Source organism: Aquarana catesbeiana, unplaced genomic scaffold (genome assembly GCF_042186555.1).
Source record: "Aquarana catesbeiana isolate 2022-GZ unplaced genomic scaffold, ASM4218655v1 unanchor233, whole genome shotgun sequence".
NCBI classification, from domain to species: Eukaryota; Metazoa; Chordata; class Amphibia; order Anura; family Ranidae; genus Aquarana; species Aquarana catesbeiana.
The window spans coordinates 1,365,456-1,393,115 of record NW_027362661.1 but is presented as its reverse complement, the minus strand read 5'-3'; the positions used below and the strand labels follow the sequence as shown (position 1 = coordinate 1,393,115).

Here is a 27,660-nt window from a genome sequence, read left to right as displayed (position 1 = left end):
TTGGAGGCGTGGTGGCGGAACAACCTCCAACACTACTGCACCTTGTCCTGCATCCTTCCCAGCTGCCAGCAGAGTCACCCAATGCGCCGTGAAACCTAGGTAACGTCCCTGTCCATGCCTGCTGGACCATGAGTCAGCGGTAATATGCACCTTACTGCTGACCGCCCTGTCCAGCGAGGCATGGACATTGCCTTCCACATGCCGGTAGAGAGCCGGAATCGCCTTCCGTGAGAAAAAGTGGCGTTTGGGTACCTGCCACTGAGGAACCGCACATTCCAAAAACTCACGGAAGGGGGCAGAGTCTACCAACTGAAAAGGCAGCAGTTGAAGTGCTAGCAATTTTGCCAAGCTAGCATTCAACCGCTGGGCATGTGGATGGCTGGGAGCAAACTTCTTTCGGCGGTGCAGCAGCTGGGGCAGGGAAATTTGCCTGGTACAATCTGACGTCGGTGTACCAAAAGCAGATTGCCCATAAGTACTTGGCTGTGACACACCTAATTCTACACCTTCATTCCTCTCAGTGCAGGTCTCAGAGAGGACTGAAGGTCTAGTGGGGTTGGAAATCTCAGCTGATGAGGAGCAAGGAGAGGTCCTCTTTGTTCTTTGGTGTGGGTCTTTTAGATACGCTTGCCAACAAACTGCATGGCAGGTCAACATATGTCTGGTCAAGCATGTGGTACCCAAGCGGGAGATGTTTTGGCCACGCGAGATACGCTTGAGACATATGTTGCAAATAGCAGCGGTGCGATCTGATGCACTCGTCTCAAAAAAGGCCCACACCAAAGAACTTTTTGAATAACGCGCAGAGACTGCAGCGCCCTGCACATGTGGAGCTTTGGGGTGTGATGCAGTCAATGTGCTGCCCTTATGATGTGCCACCTCCTCCTCCTCCTCCTCCTCCTCTCTCCTATCAGGCACCCACGTTGAGTCAGTGACCTCATCATCCCCTCCCTCCTCATCACTGGAGCAAACCTGGCAGTATGCTGCAGCAGCGGGAGCATGACTGCCAGATTGCTGTCCTTCTTGGGCACCCCCTCTGTCCGTGCTCATGTTACTGCCTTCATCGAGCTCAGTATCATCATCAGAGCCTTCCAAACGCTGGGCATCCTCCTGGAGCATGTACCCAACACTGTGGTCAAACAGTTCGAGGGACTCCTCAGGAGGACATGGTGGGGCTAGGGAAGGAGTCACTGATGACATTGAGCCAAGGGAAGAGGCCGCTGCTTTGCCAAAGTACCCTGGGCATGGGTGAGAGAGGATGAGGAGGATGAGGACGGCTTGGTCATCCACTCGACCAAGTCTTCCGCATGTTGCGGCTCAACACGGCCAGCTGCCGAAAAAAAGGCCAAGCGTGTCCCACGGCCACGTGCTGATGAGGATGCACCGTCTCCACGACCAGCACTAGACACAGAGCCTGCTTGCCCTCTCTTATTGGCTTGTGACTGTCTACCTCTCCTTCTTGGCCTTCCAGACATACTAATGGCCTGTAGCTGCACTAAGCTGGGATATATATATATATATATATATATATATATATATATATATATATATATGTACTGATACTGCAGCTAGCAAAATCAACTGCCTGCCTGTAGTATGAGAACACCACCAACCTTCTACAGGTAGCTTTAGCTGAACACTGTGAACAGGATGCACCCCACTAACTTGCAGGTTTAGCTGAACACTGTGAACAGGACGCACCCCACTAACTTGTAGGTTTAGCTGAACACTGTAAGGTGGACGCACCACACCAACTTGTAGGTTTAGCTGAACACTGTGAACAGGATGCACCCCACTAACTTGCAGGTTTAGCTGAACACTGTGAACAGGACGCACCCCACTAACTTGTAGGTTTAGCTGAACACTGTAAGGTGGACGCACCACACTAACTTGTAGGTTTAGCTGAACACTGTGAGCAGGACGCACCCCACTAACTTGCAGGTTTAGCTGAACACTGTGAACAGGACGCACCCCACTAACTTGTAGGTTTAGCTGAACACTGTAAGGTGGACGCACCACACTAACTTGTAGGTTTAGCTGAACACTATGAGCAGGACGCACCCCACTAACTTGTAGGTTTAGCTGAACACGGTGAGCAGGACGCACTGCACTAACTGTAAATAGTCTAGCTGCCTGACTGTGGTACTAATAGGATCAAAGAAAACACCAGTAATTTTCTTCAGGTAGCTGTATATACTGTAACAAGACAAGCCTGCCTGTCAGTAAGAAGATAACAGGAACGGATCTAGCTGAACACTGTGAGCAGGACGCACCCCACTAACTTGTAGGTTTAGCTGAACACTCTGAGCAGGACGCACCCCACTAACTTGTAGGTTTAGCTGAACACTGTGAGCAGGACGCACCCCACTAACTTGTAGGTTTAGCTGAACACTGTGAGGTGGACGCACCACACTAACTTGTAGGTTTAGCTGAACACTGTGAGCAGGACGCACTGCACTAACTTGTAGGTTTAGCTGAACACTGTGAGCAGGACGCACCCCACTAACTTGTAGTTTTAACTGAACACTGTGAGCAGGACGCACCCCACTAACTTGTAGGTTTAGCTGAACACTGTGAGCAGGACGCACTGCACTAACTTGTAGGTTTAGCTGAACACTGTGAGCAGGACGCACTGCACTAACTTGTAGGTTTAGCTGAACACTGTGAGCAGGACGCACCCCACTAACTTGTAGTTTTAGCTGAACACTGTGAGCAGGACGCACTGCACTAACTGTAAATAGTCTAGCTGCCTGACTGTGGTACTAATAGGATCAAAGAAAACACCAGTAATTTTCTTCAGGTAGCTGTATATACTGTAACAAGACAAGCCTGCCTGTCAGTAAGAAGATAACAGGAACGGATCTAGCTGAACACTGTGAGCAGGACGCACCCCACTAACTTGTAGGTTTAGCTGAACACTCTGAGCAGGACGCACCCCACTAACTTGTAGGTTTAGCTGAACACTGTGAGCAGGACGCACCCCACTAACTTGTAGGTTTAGCTGAACACTGTGAGGTGGACGCACCACACTAACTTGTAGGTTTAGCTGAACACTGTGAGCAGGACGCACTGCACTAACTTGTAGGTTTAGCTGAACACTGTGAGCAGGACGCACCCCACTAACTTGTAGTTTTAACTGAACACTGTGAGCAGGACGCACCCCACTAACTTGTAGTTTTAACTGAACACTGTGAGCAGGACGCACCCCACTAACTTGTAGGTTTAGCTGAACACTGTGAGCAGGACGCACCCCACTAACTTGTAGGTTTAGCTGAACACTGTGAGGTGGACGCACCACACTAACTTGTAGGTTTAGCTGAACACTGTGAGCAGGACGCACTGCACTAACTTGTAGGTTTAGCTGAACACTGTGAGCAGGACGCACCCCACTAACTTGTAGTTTTAACTGAACACTGTGAGCAGGACGCACCCCACTAACTTGTAGGTTTAGCTGAACACTGTGAGCAGGACGCACCCCACTAACTTGTAGTTTTAGCTGAACACTGTGAGCAGGACGCACTGCACTAACTGTAAATAGTCTAGCTGCCTGACTGTGGTACTAATAGGATCAAAAGAACACCAGCAATTTTCTTCAGGTAGTTGTATTTACTGTAACAAGACAAGCCTGCCTGTCAGTAGGAAGATAACAAGAACGGATCTAGCTAAACTGAATACAGTGTATATATATATATATATATATATATATGCAAAACCTGGGATGCATATATATATATATATATATATATATATATATATATATATATACACAATACACTGTAAGTGCAGCTGACTGACTGTTCTGCCTAATCTATCTAACTCAAATGTCACTGTCTGTCTCTCTCTCTCTCTCAATGAACGCCGGAACACACACTACACAGGGCCGCCGTGCAGGCGGCCTTATATAGTGTGGGGCGTGTACTAAATCCCCTGAGCCATAATTGGCCAAAGCCTCCTTGGCTTTGGCCAATTACGGCTCTCTGTTCAGGCAGTGCTGTGATTGGCCAAGCATGCGGGTCATAGTGCATGCTTGGCCAATCATCAGCCAGCAATGCACTGTGATGCCGCAGTGAATTATGGGCCGTGACGCGCCACACGAATTTGGTGCGAACGGCCCATATCGTTCCCAATTCGGCGAACGGGCGAACAGACGATGTTCGAGTCGAACATGGGTTCGTCTCGAACACGAAGCTCATCCCTAGTCAACAATATGATTTTGCTTCATAAAATCCACCAAGCAATGAAAAGTTGATAAGGTGTAAAGTTCTCGGTGCTCCAAACTGTGCCAGCTGTAGTGTAGCCACGCCTTCTTCCACCTCTTACACACGTGATGGTGAGGGCGCCCCCTTAGTAGTGATTTTTATTGATTTTTGAATTTTTTCTTTTTTCTGCAAAATCAGTTTTTGGATGTAGATGCAAAGTGGAAGCAGTGGACTTGCAGAGAACACTATATTAAGTACAGAATATTGTATGATTACATGAATTTGCACAGGATTTTACTTTATTTAATATAGCAGCAAATATCATAAGAATAATGAAGTAGGTGCAAATTGGAAGCAGTGGATCTGCAGGGAACATCATCTTGAGCACAAAGCACTTTATGTTGTATATGAATTTGCACATGGATCAGTTTACTTAATCTATCAATAAACACCATAAGATCAATGAAGTAGGTGTAAAGTGGAAGCAGTAGATCTGCAGAGAATATTATTTGAGCCCCTAGCACTTTATATATGAATGTATCCACATATTTTAGTGTATTTGTGATGATTTATGTGCACACACAATAGGACAGCGCTGTGACACATAATGCTCTTCTAGTTGATAAAGGGAATACTTACCTTTGTTACAGCAGCAGTCCGGTATAAGTTATTTTTGTAGGTATTTGAGTTGTTACACATAGCGCGGGTTTTATTCTATTTATATTGGTGACATAATTGCCCAAATCTGGGGATCAGGAGCCATTTCCACCCTTTACTCTCGGCTGGGGTTCTTTGTATCCATATAACAGATGTTCTACATGACTAAATCTGCAATCAATTTTACTGCAAAATCAAAGGGGCCAAAATGTCTCCTCCCCCCGAGCAGTAATATATTTCTATCCCCCTTGGTGGGAGTGGAGATGACCCATCTATAAGGATATACAGTACATACACACACAGCACAAGGCCGTGTTCACACTACCAGACGTTTCTCAGGGCTGCAGTTCCTCTGAGCTCCACAAGGTGGTGATCTCACCTCTACCCAGACAGGAAGTCTCTATAGAATGCAGACAGGAAATCTCTATGGAAGACAGGAAGTGATGTCAGATGAAGACGATCCACAAGTTACAAACTACAAAGGAGACATTGCTGGAAGAAGCAGTAGAGGAGGTAATAAGATCTTATTTTCTATTTACACCCAGTTACCCCCGTCATGTCCGTCCTCTTCCTCCATAGTCACTGTGATGTCTTTTATCTCCAGCAGATGATGATACACACATATATAGTGTGGAAATGTAGATTAACACCTTCAGGGGGATCAGTTGATGATTAATATTTCTTGCTTTGAAATCTGGCCATACATGGTTCAGTTTTATTGTTCAGCCAGCGGGATGAGTGAAAAATACTGAACGGATTCCCCCATCCACACATTGGATATTGGTTACACATGAGAGCTTACTTTCACAGATTCCTGACAGATTTCTGTATGGTAAATGTCAAAGTTCACTCTTCAGTTTAGGAGAGGAAGGACACACCCAGGAACAATGATTTAGTTTGCATGGGAGCCTCATATAGAGGACCCCTCAAATCTCTCCATCCAAATGTCCCTCCATCCAGAGTCTATATGTCCTATGACATCACACTGACCTCACAGCTCCTCCTCCCAATGTCCCTCCATCTCTTTTTGTTTTCTGATGCTCTTAGGATGTGGGCGGACCCTTGGCATCCTCACTAACAAAGTGGGACTGTTGATCCTGCATTGTATGTAATGATGTCAGAATGTCTGCAACAAGCTTTGAACCTGTGTAGTGTGGGGGTCCTGTGTGGGTAAATTATATCTCAGTCTAAAGTGGGGCTTTAATAAAATGGAGACCTGAATGGTGAGGTGAGGAGGATTCTGGGAATATTATTTGATTTTACTATTTGTGTTCAGATCTAGAGTTTTCCTCCTGTGAAGTCTGGAGATCATATGACCATCACATTGCCTCCACCTCCCTCCCTGATAGAATAGAGAAATACAAAGAAGATTCTAGAGGTCACCAGAGAGATCATGGAGGAGAGGTGAGCGGTGCTGGGAATTCTGGGACATTATCCAGTAACAGACAAGGGATGTGTCTGGATGGTGACTGTATCATTGTGTGTGTCAGGTTCCTATAAGGTGTCAGGATGTCACTGTCTATTTCTCCATGGAGGAGTGGGAGTATTTAGAAGGACACAAGGATCTCTACAAGGACGTCATGATGGACAATCAGCCGCCCCTCACATCACCGGGTAAGAGGAGACTTTATTGTAAAGGAGAGAGCAGTACGGAGGGTCCACCTAGATCCCCCATCACCTGATAAACACATAGAAACAATGTATTCAGTCAGTGTGTGTGTTTCCTACAGATGGATCCAGTAATGGGAACCCACCAGAGAGATGTCCCCGTCCTCTGTATTCCCGGGATTCCACACAGGAAGATCACACCATCCCTCACCATCATCAGGTAGATGAGGAACAATTATTGGTAGTTGTGATTTATACACAGCATGTTTGTTTTTTTTTAATGTTTTTTACTTAAGTTTTTTTATTAAATTTTTGCAAATTGTATAAACTTTTAGTTATGAGTGCTTCGTAGGGCATAGGTGATTCAATCTACAATATGACAATCAAGAAAACGTTAGTGAATACAAATATATCAAAGCAGAGATCTTATGACAATATGTTATGGAGTCCAGATTTCAGATTCAGGTACATGTGGGGGGGGTGGGGAGTGCAATGGTGAGGTAGTGGACAACTTTATACTTAAGAAATTAGGCAGAGAGAGAGAGAGTTGTGTTCAGCTAATAGGGTAGGCTTCGTCAGGTTCAACAGAGAGTAGTACTGTGTAATCAATGAAGTAAGGCCGTGGTGTCAATAGCAATTGAAGCAATTTGGGGCCCATTCGCTCTGGAATTTAGGCAGGGTCAGGTTTCCTATGGCGAACATAAGTTCCATCTGTAGATATTGATTAAGGAGTTGGGGGACTACTTGAGAAGAAGGTGGCGATATGATATTACAGTTCCTTGTTATGGAAAGTCTAGCTGCAATTAAGATGTGGGTAAGGATGATATGATGAGAAGAATCCCATGTTCCCATTCCCAAGCCTAGCAATGCCAGTTGGGGTGTGATTTTTGTAGAGTTGCCGGTGATATTGGTGATGAGTGTTTGAACAGATTGCCAGAAGGGGAGGAGGGCAGGACCACCAGACATGTACCGTGGACCCTGTGCCTCTGCAATTTCTCCAACAAGCAGGTGAACTGGATAGAGAAAAGCGGGATAATTTTGTTGGTGTGTAATACCAATGGTGGAGTATTTTTTGCGCTGTTTCCCAGTGCGATGTGCATCTAGAGGCTTTCAAGGTGAGGTGTGTTGCGAGGTGCCAAGATGTTAGGTCTGTGGAAAAGTCCAGGGTATCTTCCCATTTTTTCATCGATGGAGTCTTCTCTGGGATTTGTGCAGAGTCCAGCATTTTTTAGAAAACAGAGGATTCCTTTAGGAGTGATGCAGGGCGGTCGTAGATTTGTATAAGGTCGGTTGTGATGGGTTGATCCGATCTTGTGATAGAGGACAGAGCATGTCGCACTCTTAGGTACTTGAAGAAGTCCTTATTGGGAATGTTGTAATCTTCATGTAGGTGTTGGAAGAGGCGTAGCTTCCCTTCATGTAGAATGTTTCCGATTTTGGTAATGCACGCTGTTATCCAGGAGGCTAGGGACATATCAGAGCATATTATTTCCAGCACAGCCAGAGGAAGAGATTCCATTGCTTTTTCCGAGAGACCGTTATTTTGATGATGAATTGAACTCCAGACTTTGAGGGTTGCGTTTACTGTGCTTAAGAAAGATGGCGTTGGTCGATGTTGTAGCCATATGGCCACTAGCAGAGATTTGGTGGGTTATTCTTCTATTTGCGCCCACAGAGGGTGAGATGAGGGTGGCCACCAATGTTGGGTTTGGTTTGGTTTAGGAGAACTGCTTTGTAGTAGTTCTTGAGGTTAGGAGCTCCCATTCCTGCTTTGGCCATTGCAGTGCACATGGTAGAGTGTTTAACTCTGGGGTGTTTGCCATCCCAGATATAGTTCTTGATGGTGCGTTGTAGCGTATCCAGTTGAGAAGAGAGTAGCTGTACTGGGAGAGTTTGGAACATATATAGCAGGTGAAGCAAGAGGAATATTTTGGATAGTGCTATCTTCCCAGCCCAGGAAGCCCAGGTGGTTCAGAGGGAGGTGCCGATATCCTGCAGTTTCTTAAGAAGTGCTTCATAATTTGTATGGAGGATGTTGCAGGAGGGGACAGTTAACTGTATCCCTAGGTAAGTAAGCATTGAGGCTGGGGCCCATGGAAACGGGGATAGACGAGTGAGATTTGTTTTTGTACCTTGATCTAGGCATATGCCCATCAAATTTGATTTGGAGAAGTTGATTTTGTAGAAGGATATCTGGCCAAACTGTATGAACAGATCATGAAGTGCTGGTAGGGACTAAGGAGGATTGGTCAGAGCTAAAATGACATCATCAGCGTAGAGTCCTAATTTGTAGTTAGTGTCTCCGATTTGTAATCCTGAGATCATCGGGTGGGCTCTTATGGCTGCTGCGAGGGGTTCCATCAATAGAGCAAATATTATCGGGGAGAGGGGGCATCCCTGTCTTGTGCTATCATGAAATGGTGAGAGGTCATACCAGACATCCAAACCCTTGCTGATGGGTGTGAATACAAATCTAGTATCGCAGTGTTGATGTTGCCTGCCAATTCAAATTTTTGGAGGACTGAGTTAAAGTAGGACCAATGGACTCTGTTAAACGCCTTCTCTACATCCAAAGAGAGGAGCAGAGAAGGAGTTTTGTGGAATTCCACCCATTGTATGAGGTCTAAGATTCTCCTAGTGCCGTCAGATGCTTGGCGCCTTGGAATAAATCCAACCTGGTCTGCATGTATTAGTAAGGGGATATGAAGAGATATAGAGGAGGCTAGGATCTTTGCATAGATATTGGGATCAATGTTTAGGAGTGAGATAGGTCTATAATTGGCTGGATCGTCGTGAGGTTTACCGGGTTTGGGAATTGTGACAATGCGGGCCTCTAAGGATCCTTTTGGGATGTCGCCTGTCTGCATAGCGTGATTAAAGGAAGTACAGAGGTGTGGTGTTAGAGTGTCTGCATATGTTTTAACCACTTCAGCCCCGGACGTATTTACCCCCTTCCTAACCAGAGCACTTTTTACAATTTGGCACTCCGCTGCTTTAACTGCTAATTGCGCGGTCATGCAATGTTGTACCCAAACGAAATTTGCTTCCTTTTTTTCCCACAAATAGAGCTTTCTTTTGATGGTATTTGATTGCCTCTGCGATTTTTATTTTTGCGATATAAACTGAAAAAGACCTAGAGTTTTGAAAAAAAAAATTATATTTTCTTATTTTTGTTATAAGAAAAATCCAATAAACTCAATTTTAGTCATAGATTTAGGCCAAAATGTATTCGGCCACATGTCTTTGGTAAAAAAAAAGGTCAATACGCGTATATTGTTTGGTTTGCGCAAAAGTTATAGCGTCTACAAACTAGGGTACATTTTCTGGAATTTACGCAGCTTTTAGTTTATGACTGCCTATGTCATTTTCTTGAGGTGCTAAAATGGCAGGGCAGTACAAACCCCCCCAAATGACCCCATTTTGGAAAGTAGACACCCCAAGGAAATTGCTGAGAGGCATGTTGAGCCCTTTGAATATTTTATTTTGTTTGTCACAAGTGATTGAAAAATGACAAAAAAATAAATATTATACAAAGTTATCACTAAATGTTATATTGCTCAAACATGGCATGGTTATATGTGAAATTACACCCCAAAATACATTCAGCTGCTTCTCCTGAGTACGGGGATACCACATGTGTGAGACTTTTTGGGAGCCTAGCCGCGTACGGGACCCCGAAAACCAATCACCGCCTTCAGGATTTCTAAGGGCGTAAATTTTTGATTTCACTCCTCACTACCTATCACAGTTTTGAAGGCCATAAAATGCCCAGATGGCACAAACCCCCCAAAATGACCCCATTTTAGAAAGTAGACACCCCAAGCTATTTGCTGAGAAGTATGTTGAGTATTTTGCAGATTTCGCTTTTTGTCACAAAGTTTTGAAATTTGAAATACATTTTTCTTGCCTTGCTTCATTTTCAAAAATAAATGAGATCTGCAAAATACTCACCATGCCTCTCAGAAAATACCTTGGGGTGTCTACTTTCCAAAATAGGGTCATTTGGGGGGTGGGTTTGTGCTATCTGGACATTTCAGGGCCTCTTTAACTGTGATAGGTAGTGAGGAGTAAAATCACAATTTTACACCTTTAGAAAGCCTGAAGGCAGTGATTGGTTTTCGGGGTCCTGTATGCATCTAGGCTCCCAAAAAGTCCCACACATGTGGTATCCCCATACTCAGGAGAATCAGCAGAATGTATTTTGGGGTGTAATTCCTCATATAACCATGCCATGTTTGAACAATATATCATTTAATGACAACTTTGTTTAAAAAAAGAAAAAATTATTTTCCCGAAATATAAAATATTCCATGGACACAACATGCCTCTCAGCAAATAGCTTGAAGTGTCTTCTTTCCTAAATGGGGTAATTTGGGGGGGGGGGGTTGTGCTATCTGGACATTTCAGGGCCTCTGTAACTGTGATGGGGTAGTAAGGAAGTGAAATCACCATTTTATACCCTTAGAAAGCCTGAAGGCGGTGCTTGGTTTTCGGGGTCCCGTACGCGGCTAGGCTCCCAAAAAGTCCCACACATGTGGTATCCCCGTACTCAGGAGAAGCAGCAGAATGTATTTTGGGGTGTAATTCCACATATGCCCATGACCTGTGTGAGCAATATATCATTTAGTAACAACTTTGTGCAAAAAGAAAGTTTGTAATTTCCCCGAAACCTGTGGCAAAATATAAAATATTCCATGGACTCGACATGTCTCTCAGCAAATAGCTTGGGGTGTCTACTTTCCAAAATGGGGTCATTTGGGGGGGTTTTGAACTGTCCTGGCATTTTATGCACAACATTTAGAAGTTTATGTCACACATCACCCACTCTTCTAACCACTTGACGGCAAAGCTCTTTCTGACACTTTTTGTTTACATGAAAAATATTTTTTTTTTTTTTTGCTAGAAAATTACTTTGAACCCCCAAACGTTATATATTTTCTTAAAGCAAAGGCCCTACAGATTAAAATGGTGGGTGTTGCAAATTTTTTTTTTCACACAGCATTTGCGCAGCAATTTTTCAAACGCAATTTTTAAAAAAAAAAAACCCTTTGTTTAATTTGAAAGCACTAAAACACATTGTATTGCCCAAATGTTTGATGAAATAAAAAAGATGATCTTATGCCGAGTACATGGATACCAAACACGACATGCTTTAAAATTGCGCACAAACGTGCAGTGGCGACAAACTACATACATCTTTAAAAGCCTTTACAGGTTACCACTTTTGATTTACAGAGGAGGTTTACTGCTAAAATTACTGCCCTTGATCTGCGGTGATACCTCACATGCATGGTGAAATTGCTGTTTACATATGACATGAGACCGATGCTTGCATTAGCCTTTGCACGTGAGCACAAGGGGACAGGGGTGCTTTTTTTATTTTTATTTAATTATTTAGTTTGCTTTTTTATTTGATTTTTAACTGTTCCTTTCATTTTTATTTGATCATTTTTATTTTTATCTCAGGGAATGTAAATATCCCCTATGATAGCAATAGGTAGTGACAGGTACTCCTTTTTTGAAAAAATTGGGGTCTATTAGACCCTAGATCTCTGCTCTGCCCTCAAAGCATCTGACCACACTAAGATCGGTGTGATAAAATACTTTTCCGAATTTCCCAATGGCGCTGTTTATATCCAGTGAAACCTAAGTCATGAAATGCTCGTAGCTTCCAGTTTCTTAGGCCATAGAGATGATTGGAGCCATTCTGGTCTCCGGTCAGCTCTATGGTCAGCTGGCGGAACCACCGGCTGCATTCTCGGGTTCCCTGGTGGGACAGAAGAGCCAGAGAAAACCATGGAAGACGGCAGGAGGGGGGGGGACGTTCCCTCTCACTGCTTGTAAAAACAGTCTAGAGGCTAATTAGCCACTAGGATTGCTTTTACATGAAAGCCAACCACTGGCTGAAAAGAATGATACCAAGATGATACCTAAACCTGCAGGCATCATTCTGGTATAACCATTTATAGTCCAGCAACATACCAGTACATTGCTGTTCCTTGTTGGGCATATTTTGTAATGTTCTTTTTTATGCAGCCTGTGGGCTGAATGAAAAAAAGAGATTGATCGGTGGGTATGCCCACCATAAGAATACCGCCCTTCATCCACCCACGTCTAATGATGGGCATACATGCACCATTTTTTTTTTAACTGTGGTGGTGAATTCACCTCATACAGCTCTTGAGTTGCTGATTTACTTATCAGGAGAGCAAACGCTGTTGCTGTCAAGATAAATAAATCAGTGCTGTAGCTGAATGGCATACATGAAAAGCAAACAATGGTAGCAATAAAACATTAAGTCAATAAAACAACTTATTTTTTTATCGCAATCTGTGCCTAAAAAAATATATGCCGAAGCATGGGGGCAATCCGCCTCTAATGTTAGGAGCAAATTGTCCTTCCGCCCCTGCCCCAATGCTTTGGCATATATGCTTTTTTTTTTTTTTTTTTTTTTTAACTGTGGTGGTGAAATCACCTCCTACAGTGCTGGAGTCACAGCTTTATAAATCGTGGCAGCAAACGATGTTGCTGTCAGAATAAATAAACCCGTGCTGCAGCTGAATGGTGTACCTGCTAAGCAAATGATGGTTAACAATAAACAAAGTAACATTAGAGTATAACAGTAAGACATACCATACCTGCAAAACAAATACAATAAAACACAGTAAAAATAAAACATTACCGTTCTAAAATACAGTAACAATAGAGAGAGAGAGAGAGAGAGAGAGAGAGAAAGAGAGAGCGAACGTAAGCGAGAGAACAATAAAGAGAGAAGAAAAATAAAACCACAACTCTTTTTGGCTTTTTTTTTGTTTTGTTTTGTGCTTGTTTTTTATAAACTGTAGTTGTAAACGTTACAGATTAGGGTCTCTCAAAATGTGATGGCCATCTCATCTCTCGAGAGCCGGTGTACATGTGCCCAGGGACTGCATGCTTTACCCTACGCTAATACTCCACTAGTGCGTGGTAGCATTTGAAACAGTCACCAATGCAGAGACCAGGTTGGTCAGGACAGGAGGGACAATAAAAGCGGGTGTCACACCTATATCCGTGTTTTCTGCAGACACAACATCTTCTTTGGGGGTTTCTTTGTGTAGGGGTACTCGGGAGGACATACAGAAAATGCCTCTCATGCAGCCGGCTCACTGCATTGGGAAGTTGGGCCACAGGGCTGTGATGATCTCTTTCTTGAATTTGAGGAAGGATCCAGTTCATACTGAAGCTTTGTATAGCACAAAGGCATTTAGCAGAGCCAATTGGAATAAGAATACAGACACTTTTTTGTGCAAGCATCTGGCCTTACGGGCAATTAGGTACGGCAGCAACAACTGGTCATTAAGGTCCACCCCTCCCATGTTAAGGTTGTATTCGTGGACACAGAGGGGTTTCTCCACAACACCAGTTGCCATAGAAATTTGGACCATCATATCTGTGTGAAGGGAGGACAGAATGAAAACATTCCGTGTATCCCTCCACTTCACTGCTAACAAATTATTACATTCCAAGCAAGCTCTCCCCCCCCCGTCTAAGTTGGAATTCTACAAGCCATTTAGGGAAGCCCCGGCAATTAGATTGCACGGTGCCACATGCGTCAATTCCACAATCAAAATGTGACTAAAAAGTGACACGCTTGTGTAATAAATGTCCACGTACAAGTGGTACCCCTTTCCGAATAAGTGTGACACCAAGTCCCACACAATCTTACCAGCACTTCCTATGTAGTCAGGGCAGTTTTCCGGCTCTACGTGACTATCTTTTCCTTCGTAAACCATAAAACTACATGTATAGCCTGTGGCCCTGTCAAAGAGCTTATACATCTTCACCCCATATCTGGCACGCTTGCTGGGAAGATACTGTCTGATAGACAAGCGGCCAGAAAACGTAATCAGGGACTCATCAACGCAGACAACTTGATGGGGAGTAAACAAGGCTGCAAACTGCTAGTTAAAGTGGTTTAAGAGGGGCCAAATTTTGTGGAGCCGATCGTATCCAGGGTCACCCAAAAGACGACAGAGTTCATTATCATTGAAGTGCATGAACCGCAAGATCTGCTCGTATCGTGTCCTGATCATGGAGGCAGAGATTACGGGCGTATGGTGAATTGCGTCAGTGGACCAATATGACCGCAGCTCACTTTTTTTAACTACTCCCATGAGGAAGGATAGGCCCAGGAAGGTCTTAAATTCGGAGACCGTAATAGGTCTCCATTCTCTGGCAAGGGGCAACTGGGGATTAGCGGCAATGAATTGACCAGCATATGAATTACTTTGGTCCACAACAGATCTATAGAGATCTTCCATGAAAAACAGTGAATAAAAAGTCAAGTGACATAAAATCAACTGTTTCCACCTGAATTCCGGGTTGGCCAGTGAATGTGGGAAGTACGGGTGCTGCAGAAGTAGTGGGCTCTCAATTCGGATTGGCAAATGCAGCAGGAAGGGCACTATGGGCTCGACGGGCCTGTGTTTGTCTTCTTGGCGGCAGCGGGACACTACTTGTGCTTGCCACCTCACCAGCTTGAACTGCACTTATGGGACTCGCCACGTCACCAAGTGTTACTGCAGTGCTGGATGTACGTCCAGGACATACTAGGCCGCTGGTGCTTGCCAGTTCACCAGAAGGATGAGCGGCACTAGTACTGGCTCTCTGCTCCATACGAGAGCCCTGCGGTTCTTGCACTTCAATGACAGCAGAAGATCAGGGTCTGGTACGCCTGACCTTGGGAGGGACCACAACTCCGTCATCAAAGCTATCTGTCAGGGTGCCGCTGCTGTCTACGGGTTCGTATTCTGAGACTGAATCTGACAGATGAGTGACTTCCTCTTCACTATCTGTCATGCTCAGAGACGTGTAGGCCTCTTCACTAGTGTACCTTCGATTTTACATTTTGGCCTCTAAATTTACTGGTACTTTAGTGAGACTCACAGGAAAAAAAAGCACCTGACTGTCAGCAACTGATTCAAACGCTACCAAAAAAACTGTTAGCATTCACAAGGATCAGGCCTGACTCTGCGAACTCTACAGTTACGTGTTTAGTGTTTTGTAAGTGACAATGATTGATTGATACTGCACTTGGCTGGGCTGGGCTGAGCGGAGGGGGCTAAACACAGGGGCTAGCAGGTATCTGAGCTGATCCCACTAACACTGTGTTTTTGGCAACCCTAAACTACTGGGGATCCTAGTACAGATGTGATCAGATCAGATATTAATCCGTTCAGATACTATATTACTAAGGGAGGTGTATGGTGCGTGCGTGGGTATTAGCGCTACTGGCACTAATCTGACGCTGCCTGGGGTGACACAGACCCTATCTGACGCTAAAACCTAACTGATATCACCCACTGAGTGATCAGGGGGTTAAACCTTTTATTAGGCAATATACGGCGGGTGCCCTGAAGCTATAAAAAATAACTAGCTAACTAGCGTCACCCATGACACTAATATGGTGATCAAGGGGTTATACATTTATTAGGGGGGGTTGGGGGGGTCCCTAGACCTAACACTGATTATTGTCACTAATGACACCAGTACAGTGATAAAAAAAAATGAACACTGCACTGAGTGACACACTGACAGGGAGTGAAGGGGTTAACTGGGGGGGGAGTGATCGGGGGGTGACAAGTGTACCTATGTGTACTGTGTCAGTGTAGTGTTGGTGCAAGTCACGTTTGGATGTCTTCTCTCTTCTCTCTGGAACGAAAAGACTTCCACGAGGAGAGATGACATCACTTCCCCTGTCTGTGTTTACACTTACACAGGCAGGGGGGAATTTCATTCGCCAGGAATGATCAGCAGGTCCAAGCCAGAAATCATTGGCCTGGGCCTGGAGACTGACCGGTTCTGAAGCGAATCCATTCGGCATGGCCGCCATAAGGTAATGTCAATTTGCTCAGCCGAGTCAACCTGCCACAGTAAAACTGCGGTGGCTTGTCCGGAACTGGTTAAAGTACTCATTACAAAAGCCATCAGCTCCTGGGACTTTATGTAAGGGTAGTGAGCCGATCGCTTTGAAGATTTCTGGAACAGAGAACAAGATCTGCTAGTTGATCAGGCGTAAGTGAGGGCAGTTGCAATGGGTCGAGGAACTGGGAGTTGCGGGAGGTTTCTGGATTAGTGGTATCTGTGGAGGTATTTAGGTTGTATAGGGATGTGTAGAAATCTCGAAAGCAGTTAGCGATGTCTACGGCATTACTGACTCTACGACCCTGGGCTCTTTGCATGTATGAGATTTTGAAGGCAGCAGCGGCTTTACGTTTCATTTGTCTAGCTAGGAGAGCGCCTTGTCTATTGCCAGAGGGTATACCATGTGACGTTGTCGTTTGATGTAGTGATCAAAAGAGGCATATAGGAAGGAGCAAAACTCCTCTCAGAGCGTATGTAAGCAGGTGGTATCTGCATCAATAGGGGAGGTTTTGTTCATCTTTTCTAATTTGCATATCTGATCAAGGATGTGATTGTATTTCTCGTTTCACACACTTTTCTCTTGGGCCCCAAGCTTAATGAAAACACCTCTTATAAAGGCTTTATGGGAGTTCCAAAGCAGTACGTTATTTGATACAGAGTTCATATTGCACACAAAGTAGATCTCCAACTCCTGCTTGATCTTTTCCTGACGCTGAGGTTGGGATAAAAGGGAGGTGTTCATGCGCCAGATGGACAGTTTATTGGACCTGTTGATCGAAATTTTCATCGTAACCGGTGCGTGGTCTGACCATGTAATTAAACCTATATTTGCATGGGATATGCTTTGCAGGGTACTTTTCTGTAACAGGCAAAGGTAAATTCTGGAGTATGATTTTTGTGCGGCAGAGTAGAAGGTATAGTCCCTTTCCATCCCGTGTAAACACCACCAGGGATCATAAAGGTCTTCCAGTTGTGTGAGTGTGGAAAGGGCCATGGATCTTTTGTCTGTGCTGGTTAGAGGAGTTAAGAGCGGTATCAATCGTGTCATTAAAATCTCTGCATAAAACTGTGCTTTCTTTTGGGTAATGAGATAGCTTATTCATTATTGTTTTTGATGAGAAGTGGAAGCATATATGTTGGCTATAACATATGGTATATTGTCAAAGAGGGCATCTAGGATTAGGTATCAGCCTCCAGGTGATGGAGCTGGAAAGCTAGGGATTTACGTATAGCAATCATGACACCCCTCATTTTTTGGTAGCATGTGCAAAGTAAGTTTGGGGGTAGAGGTGGTGTTCACATGAGGGAGCTTTGTCTTGCATGAAGTGCATTTCTTGAACGCAGTGTATATCTGTTTTTTGAGTGATGGCTTTTTGCCACATTCTAGAACTTTTTTAGGGGCTATTAAGGCCATTTGCATTGATAGAGAAGAGTTAGAAGTACCACGAGTTGTAGGTACTTGGGAGGGTAGGGAACGGTACCTGGACTCAGGTTAGTATTATCATAAGCAATAGGTTATGATTAAAAAAACAGTCATAATTAACACAAAAAATAATAGAAACAATTGCAGTGAATGTAGGCTGTGTACGTAGCACACTTTGTGCCAGGACATGTGATAACCAGAAAAAGATCAAACAGTTGAACAAGTTGTAATTTTTTGGTCCACATTCTGGGCTTCAGATCAAGTGGGTAATGAGGAACTAGACATCATGTCTGAGGGAGGAGTAGGTAGACTTTGTGGTCATGAGAGCATCAGGTAGGTTTTGCGATTGCTATGCAGCATATCTCTCAGGATTTACGGATTGCGTTGTTACTTGGGCGATTTGTAGATGATGAAGGTGTTGGTCCCCAGGTATGGAGCATCTTGTAGCCATCTTTAGGGGATGTGATGGTGATTTGTTGGCTCTGATATGTGACCAGCAATTTGGTGGGGAAGCCCCAGCGGTAAACTATATATTGTAGTCTCTCAAAATCGCAGTGATAGGGGTATATTCTTTTCTCAATTTTGAGGTTGCTGCAGACAGGTCCTGGTACAGAGCTATCCCCGCGTATGGAGGGGAGAGTGCGCGGGAGGATCTGGACGCTCAGAGCAGGCGTTCTTTGATATGATAAAAATGGATCCTCGGTAGCACTTCTCTAGGGACTGTGTCAGGCAGATGTGTTGGTTTGGGGATCCTGTGTTCTCTATCCATTAGTAAATCTCTAGGTGTGAGATCTGGGATGAGCTTTAGGAAAAGAAGCTGCAAGTAAGGTATGAGCTCTTGTGGTTTAACAGTTTCAGGGATTCCTCTTATCTTTAAATTTTTGCGGCAGGAGCGATCCTCTAAATCTGCAACTTTCAATGGTAGTTTATGGATCATGTCCGTCTATTCCTCATGAGCATCCTCCATTTCATCATGTGCTTTTATGATCACTCCTAACTGTGATTCTAGGTGATCTGTGCAGTCTTCAATGCAATCTATTCTGTGAGTAAGGTGGGACACTGAGGAGCGTAGCTCAGAATGCAGAGAAGCCTGGAGGGATAATAACATAGCCTTAATGGTGTTTTCAGAGGCACTGGCGTCTGATGCAGGGAAGACAGGTAGGGTTGCTGTGTGCTCTGCTGGAGTGCCTGCTGTTGACTCAGGGATGTCTGCCCAGTGATGCTTCTTAGCTGAGGGAAGTTTCTGTGGAGAGTGTGCAGGTGATTCTACAGATCTCTTACCTCTATTAGAAGCTGTAGGGTTGTCTTGCTGCTGTGAGGAGTCCTCCATGTCAGAGACATCGTTTGAGGCTGTAGAAGGTAAAGGCTCTGTGTGAGGAGGAAGAGGAGAGTGGCCGTTCTCTTGGGCGCCATCTTGTGCATGCTTGCTGGTCATCTGCATGAAGAAATCTGTTAGGTGGCGCAGTCCTGGTGTCTGATTTCTTATGCGGGACATAGCCTGGTTGTTCCCCGTTGTTTGTGTCCCCGTTTGGGGCTGAAAGTGGCTGTCTAGTGCGCTGTGAGCCGCGATAGAGACCCGGTGTGGCATCTTGGTCTGCGCCTTGGACACGCCCCCTATACACAGCATGTTTGTTACAATTAATGTTTTATTACATTTTTCAGAGTGGAAACCTCAGGGATGATAATATTAATGGTAAGGAAGAGTATAAAGAGGAGGATAAGGAGTATGGAGTGATGGATGAGTTTTCAGAAAGACACAACGGTATGATGGAGCCACCTAATACCAGGAACCCACCAGAGAGATGTCCCCGTCCTCTGTATTCCCGGGATTCCACAGAGGAAGATCACACCATCCCTCACTGTTACAAGGTTGGTGGGACGGAGCTTATAAAACACAGATTCATGGAGACAATGTGTGGATTTTCTATGTGATGTCACAATAATAAAGCTTATATCTTACAGATGATATTCTCTCTCATTTTCTTGGTTTAGAGTGGAGATCCAGTCGATATAGAATTTGAGGTTAAATCAGAAGAAGAAGAGAGGTATGTGAGGGATGATCAGCAGTCTATGGAGGAGGATGGAATAACGGGGACTTTTATAGAGGGGGACACTCCTACAGAGATCAGCACAGGTGGGTCATTAACACTAAATAGATTCCTCCACCCATACTGCTCACTGATTGGTCCAGAGTAGGGCAAGAACTGGGTGATATCAGCCTGTAATACTCTGGTCACTTTCCTGAGCTGTGTTCCCCATCCTGTATTTCTCTCGGATAATCTTCCTTCTCTGTGCTGCAGACACAATTATGTATCTAGACTGGATTTATGGAGATTCTGGGGTTCAGCTGGTGAAAAATTTTCATTTTCACCATAGACGTTTTCTAGACCTAGGCACCTGGGGTATGGTTTTGGGTCTTCTGCTCCATACCCGGGTCTAGTAAGATCTCTGACAGAACAATTCTCCCAGGATTACTTGCTCTGTTGTCTGCTGTCTGTGTCGGGTGGAGGGATATGTCTGTATAGTCTAAGACCCAAGTCACTGAGTGCAGTCTCAGGAGATGGGAGGAAGCGGTGTGGGACCTCTGCAACTTGTCTCATGTAAACATTTGAGCTTCTACTGATTACTAAATACCAATATTATGTGTCCTGACCATTACACTGTATACTTTTTAGTATATTGTATGTTTTCCTCCCACACTCCAAAGACATGCTGGTAGGTTAATTGGATCCTGTCTAAATTGTCCCTAGTATGTATGAATGTGAGTTAGGGACCTTAGATTGTAAGCTCCTTGAGGGTAGGGACTGATGTGAATGTAAAATGTATATGTAAAGCGCTGCGTAAATTGACGGCGCTATATAAGTACCTGAAATAAATAAATAAATACATACTCCTGACCTCTATACTATATACTCTATGTTGTACATTATATCATTCTGATACTATATAGTCCTATCTGTTGTATCTTATACAATATGGAGTGATGGGGGGAGTGATGTTAGTTTGTGACGCCCCAGAAATTTTGAGCACCAGCCGCCACTGGTCCTGACCTATGCTCTCTCCCCTCTACCCACTGCTATATATAAATATAATATGTATTCTCTTTTGTTAAACTATTTTCTACCAGCTGGAAATTTTATATCTGATGATTTGATTGGAGCACAGACTTTTACATGTTGATAATAATGTGATAACATCCTCAGACTTTGGAACCTTAAACAGAAAGTGATAATGAGGGAGGAGTCAATAACCCAATGATGGTGGTCTTCAGGATCAGTCCATTCTTCATCTTGGTTGTTCTCCCCCCATCCTCACTCTCTGACCTCTGGTGGGGCTCAGCCCCGCTGTTATGCATGACTAAATCATGGACTAAATAAGGAAGTGCAGGACTTCTTGTGTTGGGAAGATGGCAATTAGTGATAGAGGGGGTGGGGACACTCATCCTATAGTCCCCTCATCACTGTCACTCCTATAAAAGACAGTTCTCGTTGTTTCCTCACTCTCTGACTAAGGTCCATGAATAAAGAAATGAACTGGTAGGAGATCAGAGGACCCATTTACTAGTTACCTTGAGGGGGGAATTGTAAGATCCTCAGAGACAAAGCTGCCTGATGTGGGCGGAGTCCTAGTTTAGGGGAACCAATCTGCTCATGTCTAGTAATAATCTTTTTATTTCTATTTTAGTAGATGGACGGGAGATGAGGAAAACCTCAGAGGATTGTCTCACTTTGTCTCCAGACTGTAAAGTAGAAGATGAGGACATCACACAGTATAGTCCAGGAGAAAACCCGACTACCTCAAATGTCCATCCGGCACCACACAGTGTAGATGGACCATCGTATTCCTCTTATCCTGAGGAGCCTCAGACTGTGAGGGACGGTGCTGTTCTTCCAACAGAGAAGAGCTTTTCCTGTACTGAGTGCGGGAAATGTTTTGTAAAAAAATCTGAACTGGTAAAACATCAAAGATCTCACACAGGAGAAAAGCCATATTCCTGTTCTGAGTGCGGGAAATGTTTTTCACAAACATCCAGTCTTAGAAGCCATCAGAGGCTCCACACAGCTGAGAAACCATATTCATGTTCTGAGTGCGGGAAACAATTTTCAGAGAAGTCCAATCTTTACACGCATCAGAGATTGCACACAGGGGAGAAGCCGTATTCCTTTCCTGAGTGCAGCAAATGTTTTAGACAAAAATCAGTGCTTGTCGCACATCAGCGATCTCACACGGGGGAAAAGCCGTTTTCTTGTCCTGAGTGCGGGAAATGTTTCTCAGGGAGGTCCTATCTTTCCATTCATCAGAAATCTCACACGGGGGAGAAGCCGTATTCTTGTACTGAGTTCGGGAAATGTTTTTTACAGAAGTTCAGTCTTTATACACATCAGAGATCTCACACAGGGGAAAAGCCGCATTCTTGTCCTGAATGCGGCAAATGTTTTGTACAAAAATCAGAGCTTGTCACACATCAGCGATCTCACACAGGGGCAAAGCCATTTTCTTGTCCTGAGTGTGGGAAGTGTTTTTCAGTTAAGTCCCATCTTTCCATGCATCAAAAGTCTCACACGGGGGAGAAGCCGTATTCCTGCCCTGAGTGTGGGAAATGTTTTTCACAGAAGTCCAATCTTAACACACATCAGAGATCTCACACGGGGGAGAAGACGTTTTCCTGTCCTGAGTGTGGGAAATGTTTTTCACAGAAGTCCGATCTTTACAGACACCAGAGATCTCACACGGGAGAAAAGCCATATTCCTGTCCTGAGTGTGGGAAATGTTTTTCACAATTGTTCAGTCTTTCCACACATCAGAGATGTCACACGGGTGAGAAGCCATACTCCTGTCCTGAGTGTGGGAAATGTTTTTCATGCAAGTCCCATCTTTCCACACATCAGAGGTCTCACACGGGGGAAAAGCCGTATTCTTGTCCCGAGTGTGGGAAATGTTTTTTAATGAGGTCCAATCTTTCCACACATCAGAGATCTCACACAGGGGAGAAGCCGTACTCCTGTCCTGAGTGCGGGAAATGTTTTTCACAGAATTCTGATCTTTCCAGACATCAGAGATCTCACACGGGAGAGAAGCCGCATTCCTGTCCCGAGTGTGGGAAATGTTTTTCACAGAAGTCCAATCTTTCCAGACATCAGAGATCTCACACAGGGGAGAAGCCACTTTCCTGTCCTGAGTGAGGGAATTGTTCCTCACTGAAGTCCTGTCTTCCTGTACATCAGGGATCCCACACGACCCTCGAGGTGTATTAGTGCCTTGAGTGTGGGAAATGTCTTCTAAATGAATGTTGCTGGACATCACAGCTCTCATGTGGGGAAGAAGCACACCCTGATATACACCTCAGATATACTCCATGGCTGATCTTCATCATGTAAGAAACAGTTCATAAGGAGATCAGAGATTACAAAAGAAATGGATGAAGTGTTGTACCGTGCAACCATTTCTTTATTTTATGTGTGTTGGCCATTGATGTACTCATTGGCTGAGTACATTTTATGTTAAGTCTGTTTTTTTAAATAATTAGTGGATTAGTCTCCTTTTCCCCATTTGCTATGGTGTGATCTTTTCTGCAATACTTTGTTATGTGTTTTAAATCTCTTTATTGATTTTCCTTTTAGAAAAAATCATAACAAGACATACCATTCAAAATCAGATTTAAATGAAACATTCCTAGAGTATACAAACGTCAACACTTTTAAAATACCCCATAATGTACATATTATTCCTATATTCTCTCAATCCTCAAAAAAAAAGGGGGGGTAGGGGATAAAGGAGAGGGGAGTGGAGAAGGGAGAGGGAAATAAAGTGAAAATAATATTCTAATGGTGTAAGGGGGGGAACCCGTGGTCCCCCATGGAACATTACCCGACACCACCTAACTACCCTCACTACAAACAAACACCACTCCCATTTTAATGACAATAAAAAACATAACTACCTAAAAAAAATTGTTGTGAGCTTATTTATTCATTTTAATTTTTGATTACATCCCGAGATAATTGCCAGAAGCATTCGCCCTGCTACTACCCTAGGTTCCTATGTTCCCTTTAACCCCATTTACAATACTCTACAAAAAAAAATAACATTTAATATTTTTCCTTCTCTTTTTTTCCTTTCCTTTTTTCCCCTCTTCTGTTTTATCCTTTTTGGGAGGGGAGGGGAAGGGAGGGGGAAGAGTTTGGGAGATACAAGAGATATTACCTAATGTGAAAAGGAGAGTCATGGAGGTCCCTTACTAAGGATCTCCCCAGTTCCACCTATAAAAAAATAACCCATTCCCTCAGTCTCTAACAAAAAAAACACACTCAATACACACCTCTTTATTGACCTTACAAGCCCAAAACTACCTAAATATTAAATATTAAAATTATTGTGAATTGTTGGTTAATTAAGGGGGTCAATCCCAAAATCTCTACATTAAGCAATCACCCTGATTCCACCCTAGTTCCTGTATACCTTTACTAAATATGGACAAAAAAGGGGTGGAAAAATGGAGGGAGAGAATGAAGGTGTTCATGGGTAAACAGAGAATAGAGCCACAGTTGAGCAAAAACTGTTTATATTTATTAAACTTCTTACTCCATCACACAGTTCCGCCTGCCCCCTGAACTCCTGCTACAAATTCTCACTACCCATATGACTCATAGATTGAGGACTGTTTGAACTCAAGCCAACTCCTCTAAGTTCTGTAGAATCTTGGTCCACCATCATTTTGTAAGTGGATTAATTCTTCCATTAACCTAGTTCTGTCTACTTCCCTTAGCCATTCCTTCATAGTCGGCATTTTCTTTACATTACAATATTTCGGTATTAAGGTTTTAGCAGCATTTAATAGAAATGGGGTAAGTGCTACTCTATATTTTTTCCTTGAATCACTTGTGGCATGAAACAGGCATTCCCAGGGGTCTTGCCTAACTTCGACATTACTGATCTTCTTAATTAAACTCAACACTTCTTTCCAATAAATCTGGATTAAGGGACAGCACCACCATATATGGGCATGTGTTCCCTTGCCCCCACAATCTCTCCAACACAAAGACAATACATCTACATTAAACTTATGTAATTTTGATGGAACATAGTACCTCCTTTGTCCCACAAAGTATGCAAGCCTATATCTCACTTATACCTAAACCAGAGAAGGATCATACCTTATGTGGAAACTATAGACCTATCTCTCTAACAAACATCGATCTGAGATTATATGCTAAAATAATTGCCAATAGACTTGCTCCTTTAATGCCGACTTCCATACACCTAGATCAAGTGGGTTTTGTAGAAGGAAGAGAAGCTAGAGATAATACTCTAAAAACAATTACACTGATGGAACATGCAAAAAGGGACTCCATCCCATCCTGCCTATTGACGATTGATGCTGAGAAAGCATTCGACAGGGTGGGATGGAGTTTCCTTAGAGAGACTTTAGTATAGTGGGGACTGGGTCCTATAGTTTTGGATAAAATAATGGCCCTATATAAGAATCCAACAGCTAAGATACGGGCGAACGGGGATCTATCGGATATAATCCCCATAACAAACGGAACCCGCCAGGGTTGCCCGCTATCCCCAATACTATATACACTGGTGATGGAGCATTTATTAATAGCGATCAGGAAAAATTTAGATATACAGGGAATTAAAGCAGGAGATAAGGAGTATAAAATGTCTGTATACGCAGATGATATCTTAATGTACATCACAAACCCACTGATATCAATACCAAATCTGATAGCAGAATTTAATCGATTCGGCATGTTAAGCAACTTTAAAGTAAATTATAGTAAATCTGAAGCTCTAAATATTAACTTATCAAGTGCTATGGTAGAACTCTTTAAAAAAGATTTCTCATTTAAATGGCAGGAGAACGCAATTAAATATTTGGGCATCTATATCCCTACTGATCTAGATAAGCTACAGGAGTATAACTATGTCCCAATGGTACAAAGAATTGCAAGTACGTTACAAAATTATGAAATGGGAATGTTTTCCTGGATAGGCAGAATAAATATAGTAAAGATGGATATACTGCCCAAAATATTATATGTCCTTCAAACAATACCCATTTTCCCCTCAACAAATAACCTGGATAAATTGCATAGATTAATAGGAAAATTCGTTTGGAGAGGCAAGACACCCAGAATTAAAAGAACGGTGTTAAATAAAACAAAAGAAGACGGGGGCCTCGCCCTCCCGAATATAGATATATACCTTAGAGCAATAATGATAACCAGAATAGTAGACTGGTTTCACAACAGAGATAATAAACAGTGGGTAAAGCTTGAAGAGGATATTATAACTCTTAAACTAAAGTCCCTTCCTTGGATTAAGAAAGCACAAAGACCACTGGAGAGGGAGATGCCCTCCCTAGTGGTAGCAACATTAAAAGCGTGGGATAATATGATAAAAAGAGGGAATGGATCTACCTATAGAGGCCCAATGACACCGCTATTTAGCAATCCAGAGTTTCCACTGACACTTGAAGGTAAAACATTCCTTAAATGGAAAAGAAGTGGGGACACTAGAATAATAGAAACGATGGAAGAAAATAAACTGCTCCCATTAGAAAAGATGGGGGTAGAACATAAAAATAAATGGATGCAGTATGGCCTGCTCCAACGATATATAGAGTCTTTAACAAAAGAATCCATAATAGATAGACCCCTAACAAACTTAGAAAAAATTTTTGTGCAAGAGCTGCGACCCACCCATGTTTTATCTAAAGTCTATAAATATTTAATTTCAGAAAACAATAGACAAATATTACCATATGTTAAAAAATGGGAATCAGAAATTGGAATATAATTTCCTAGGGAAATATGGGGAAAGGCAATTATAGCGACTCATAAACTCTCAATATCGGCTAAACATCAGGAAAGAAACTATAAAATCTTAGCCAGATGGTATAGATGCCCTGTAGATTTACATAAAATGAACCCGGACAACACAGACAGGTGCTGGAGGTGTCATTTAACTCAAGGCACAATGTCACACATTTGGTACTATTGCTCAGAAATCCAACCATTCTGGCAAAAGATATTCGAGATTTTTAGAGCACTGACTGGGATCAAGCTATATCCAGAAATTCAAGTAGCAATTTTATCTATGATTCCAGGATCAATAAAAAAGATTAAAAAGGGAATTCTGAAATATTTTTTGACAGCAGCACGAACGGTCATAGCAAGAAAATGGAAAAACACACAGGTACCGTCTATTGTAGAATGGGAGTGTGAGATGACGGAGATGCGTACCCTGGAGGAAAGAATGATAATAGAAGAAAGGTTAAAAAAACCAAGATTAAATATATGGACTAGATGGGAGGAGTTCAGAGCCTCTTCGAGACTTTTGAGGACAACATAGAATTAGTAAAGAACACAATGTTTTCCTTTTTTTTTTTTATTATTAATTTTTTTTTTTTGTCTTCTGTTAGTATGAATGGGTATGAGTGTGGGGAGATGGATAGGTAAATAGGTTTTAAATATAGGTTTTTACATCTTTGATTTAAGAATACGAAGAATTAAAATGTAAAAGAAATCTTGAATGACGTTTTGACAAAAATGAAAGAATTGTTTTATTATATGGATGTATATAGGCTTGATAAATGTATTTCTGAAAATGTTTTGATAAATAAAGATTATTAATAGTACCACCTTGTTAACAATTTATAGTTCATTTATTTTATCCTCATATCCATTGAGGTAGAATAAACATAATCTATAACTTTGCGTCTGGTAGAGATTGGTCTAGTTCATGCTCCCAGCTCTCCGAAAGACCTGATAAACCCGGAATTGGGTGGGGAAATCAACAACTTATATATACTAGATATCCAGTGTTAATTTTGGCAGCAAATTTCGATTTACTTTTTAGTCT

General features: G+C 43.0%; 3 protein-coding genes across 3 annotated transcripts in view; 1 reads left to right on the top strand and 2 right to left on the bottom strand.

Moving 5' to 3' along the window:
* The window catches only part of LOC141121836 (uncharacterized), a 963,509-nt gene that overhangs the window by 811,920 nt on the left and 123,929 nt on the right, over positions 1-27,660 (top strand). The window contains exons 13-14 of the mRNA XM_073611566.1: positions 19,783-19,924; positions 21,475-22,878. Coding sequence (XP_073467667.1) covers positions 19,783-19,924; positions 21,475-22,878 — 1,546 coding nt within the window. The remainder of the gene's footprint in view (positions 1-19,782; positions 19,925-21,474; positions 22,879-27,660) is intronic.
* LOC141121879 (uncharacterized) overlaps positions 1-27,660 on the bottom strand; it is a 173,439-nt gene that overhangs the window by 33,746 nt on the left and 112,033 nt on the right. The gene's annotated exons all lie outside the window — the stretch shown is intronic.
* Positions 1-27,660, bottom strand: part of LOC141121842 (uncharacterized) — a 297,848-nt gene that overhangs the window by 194,500 nt on the left and 75,688 nt on the right. The gene's annotated exons all lie outside the window — the stretch shown is intronic.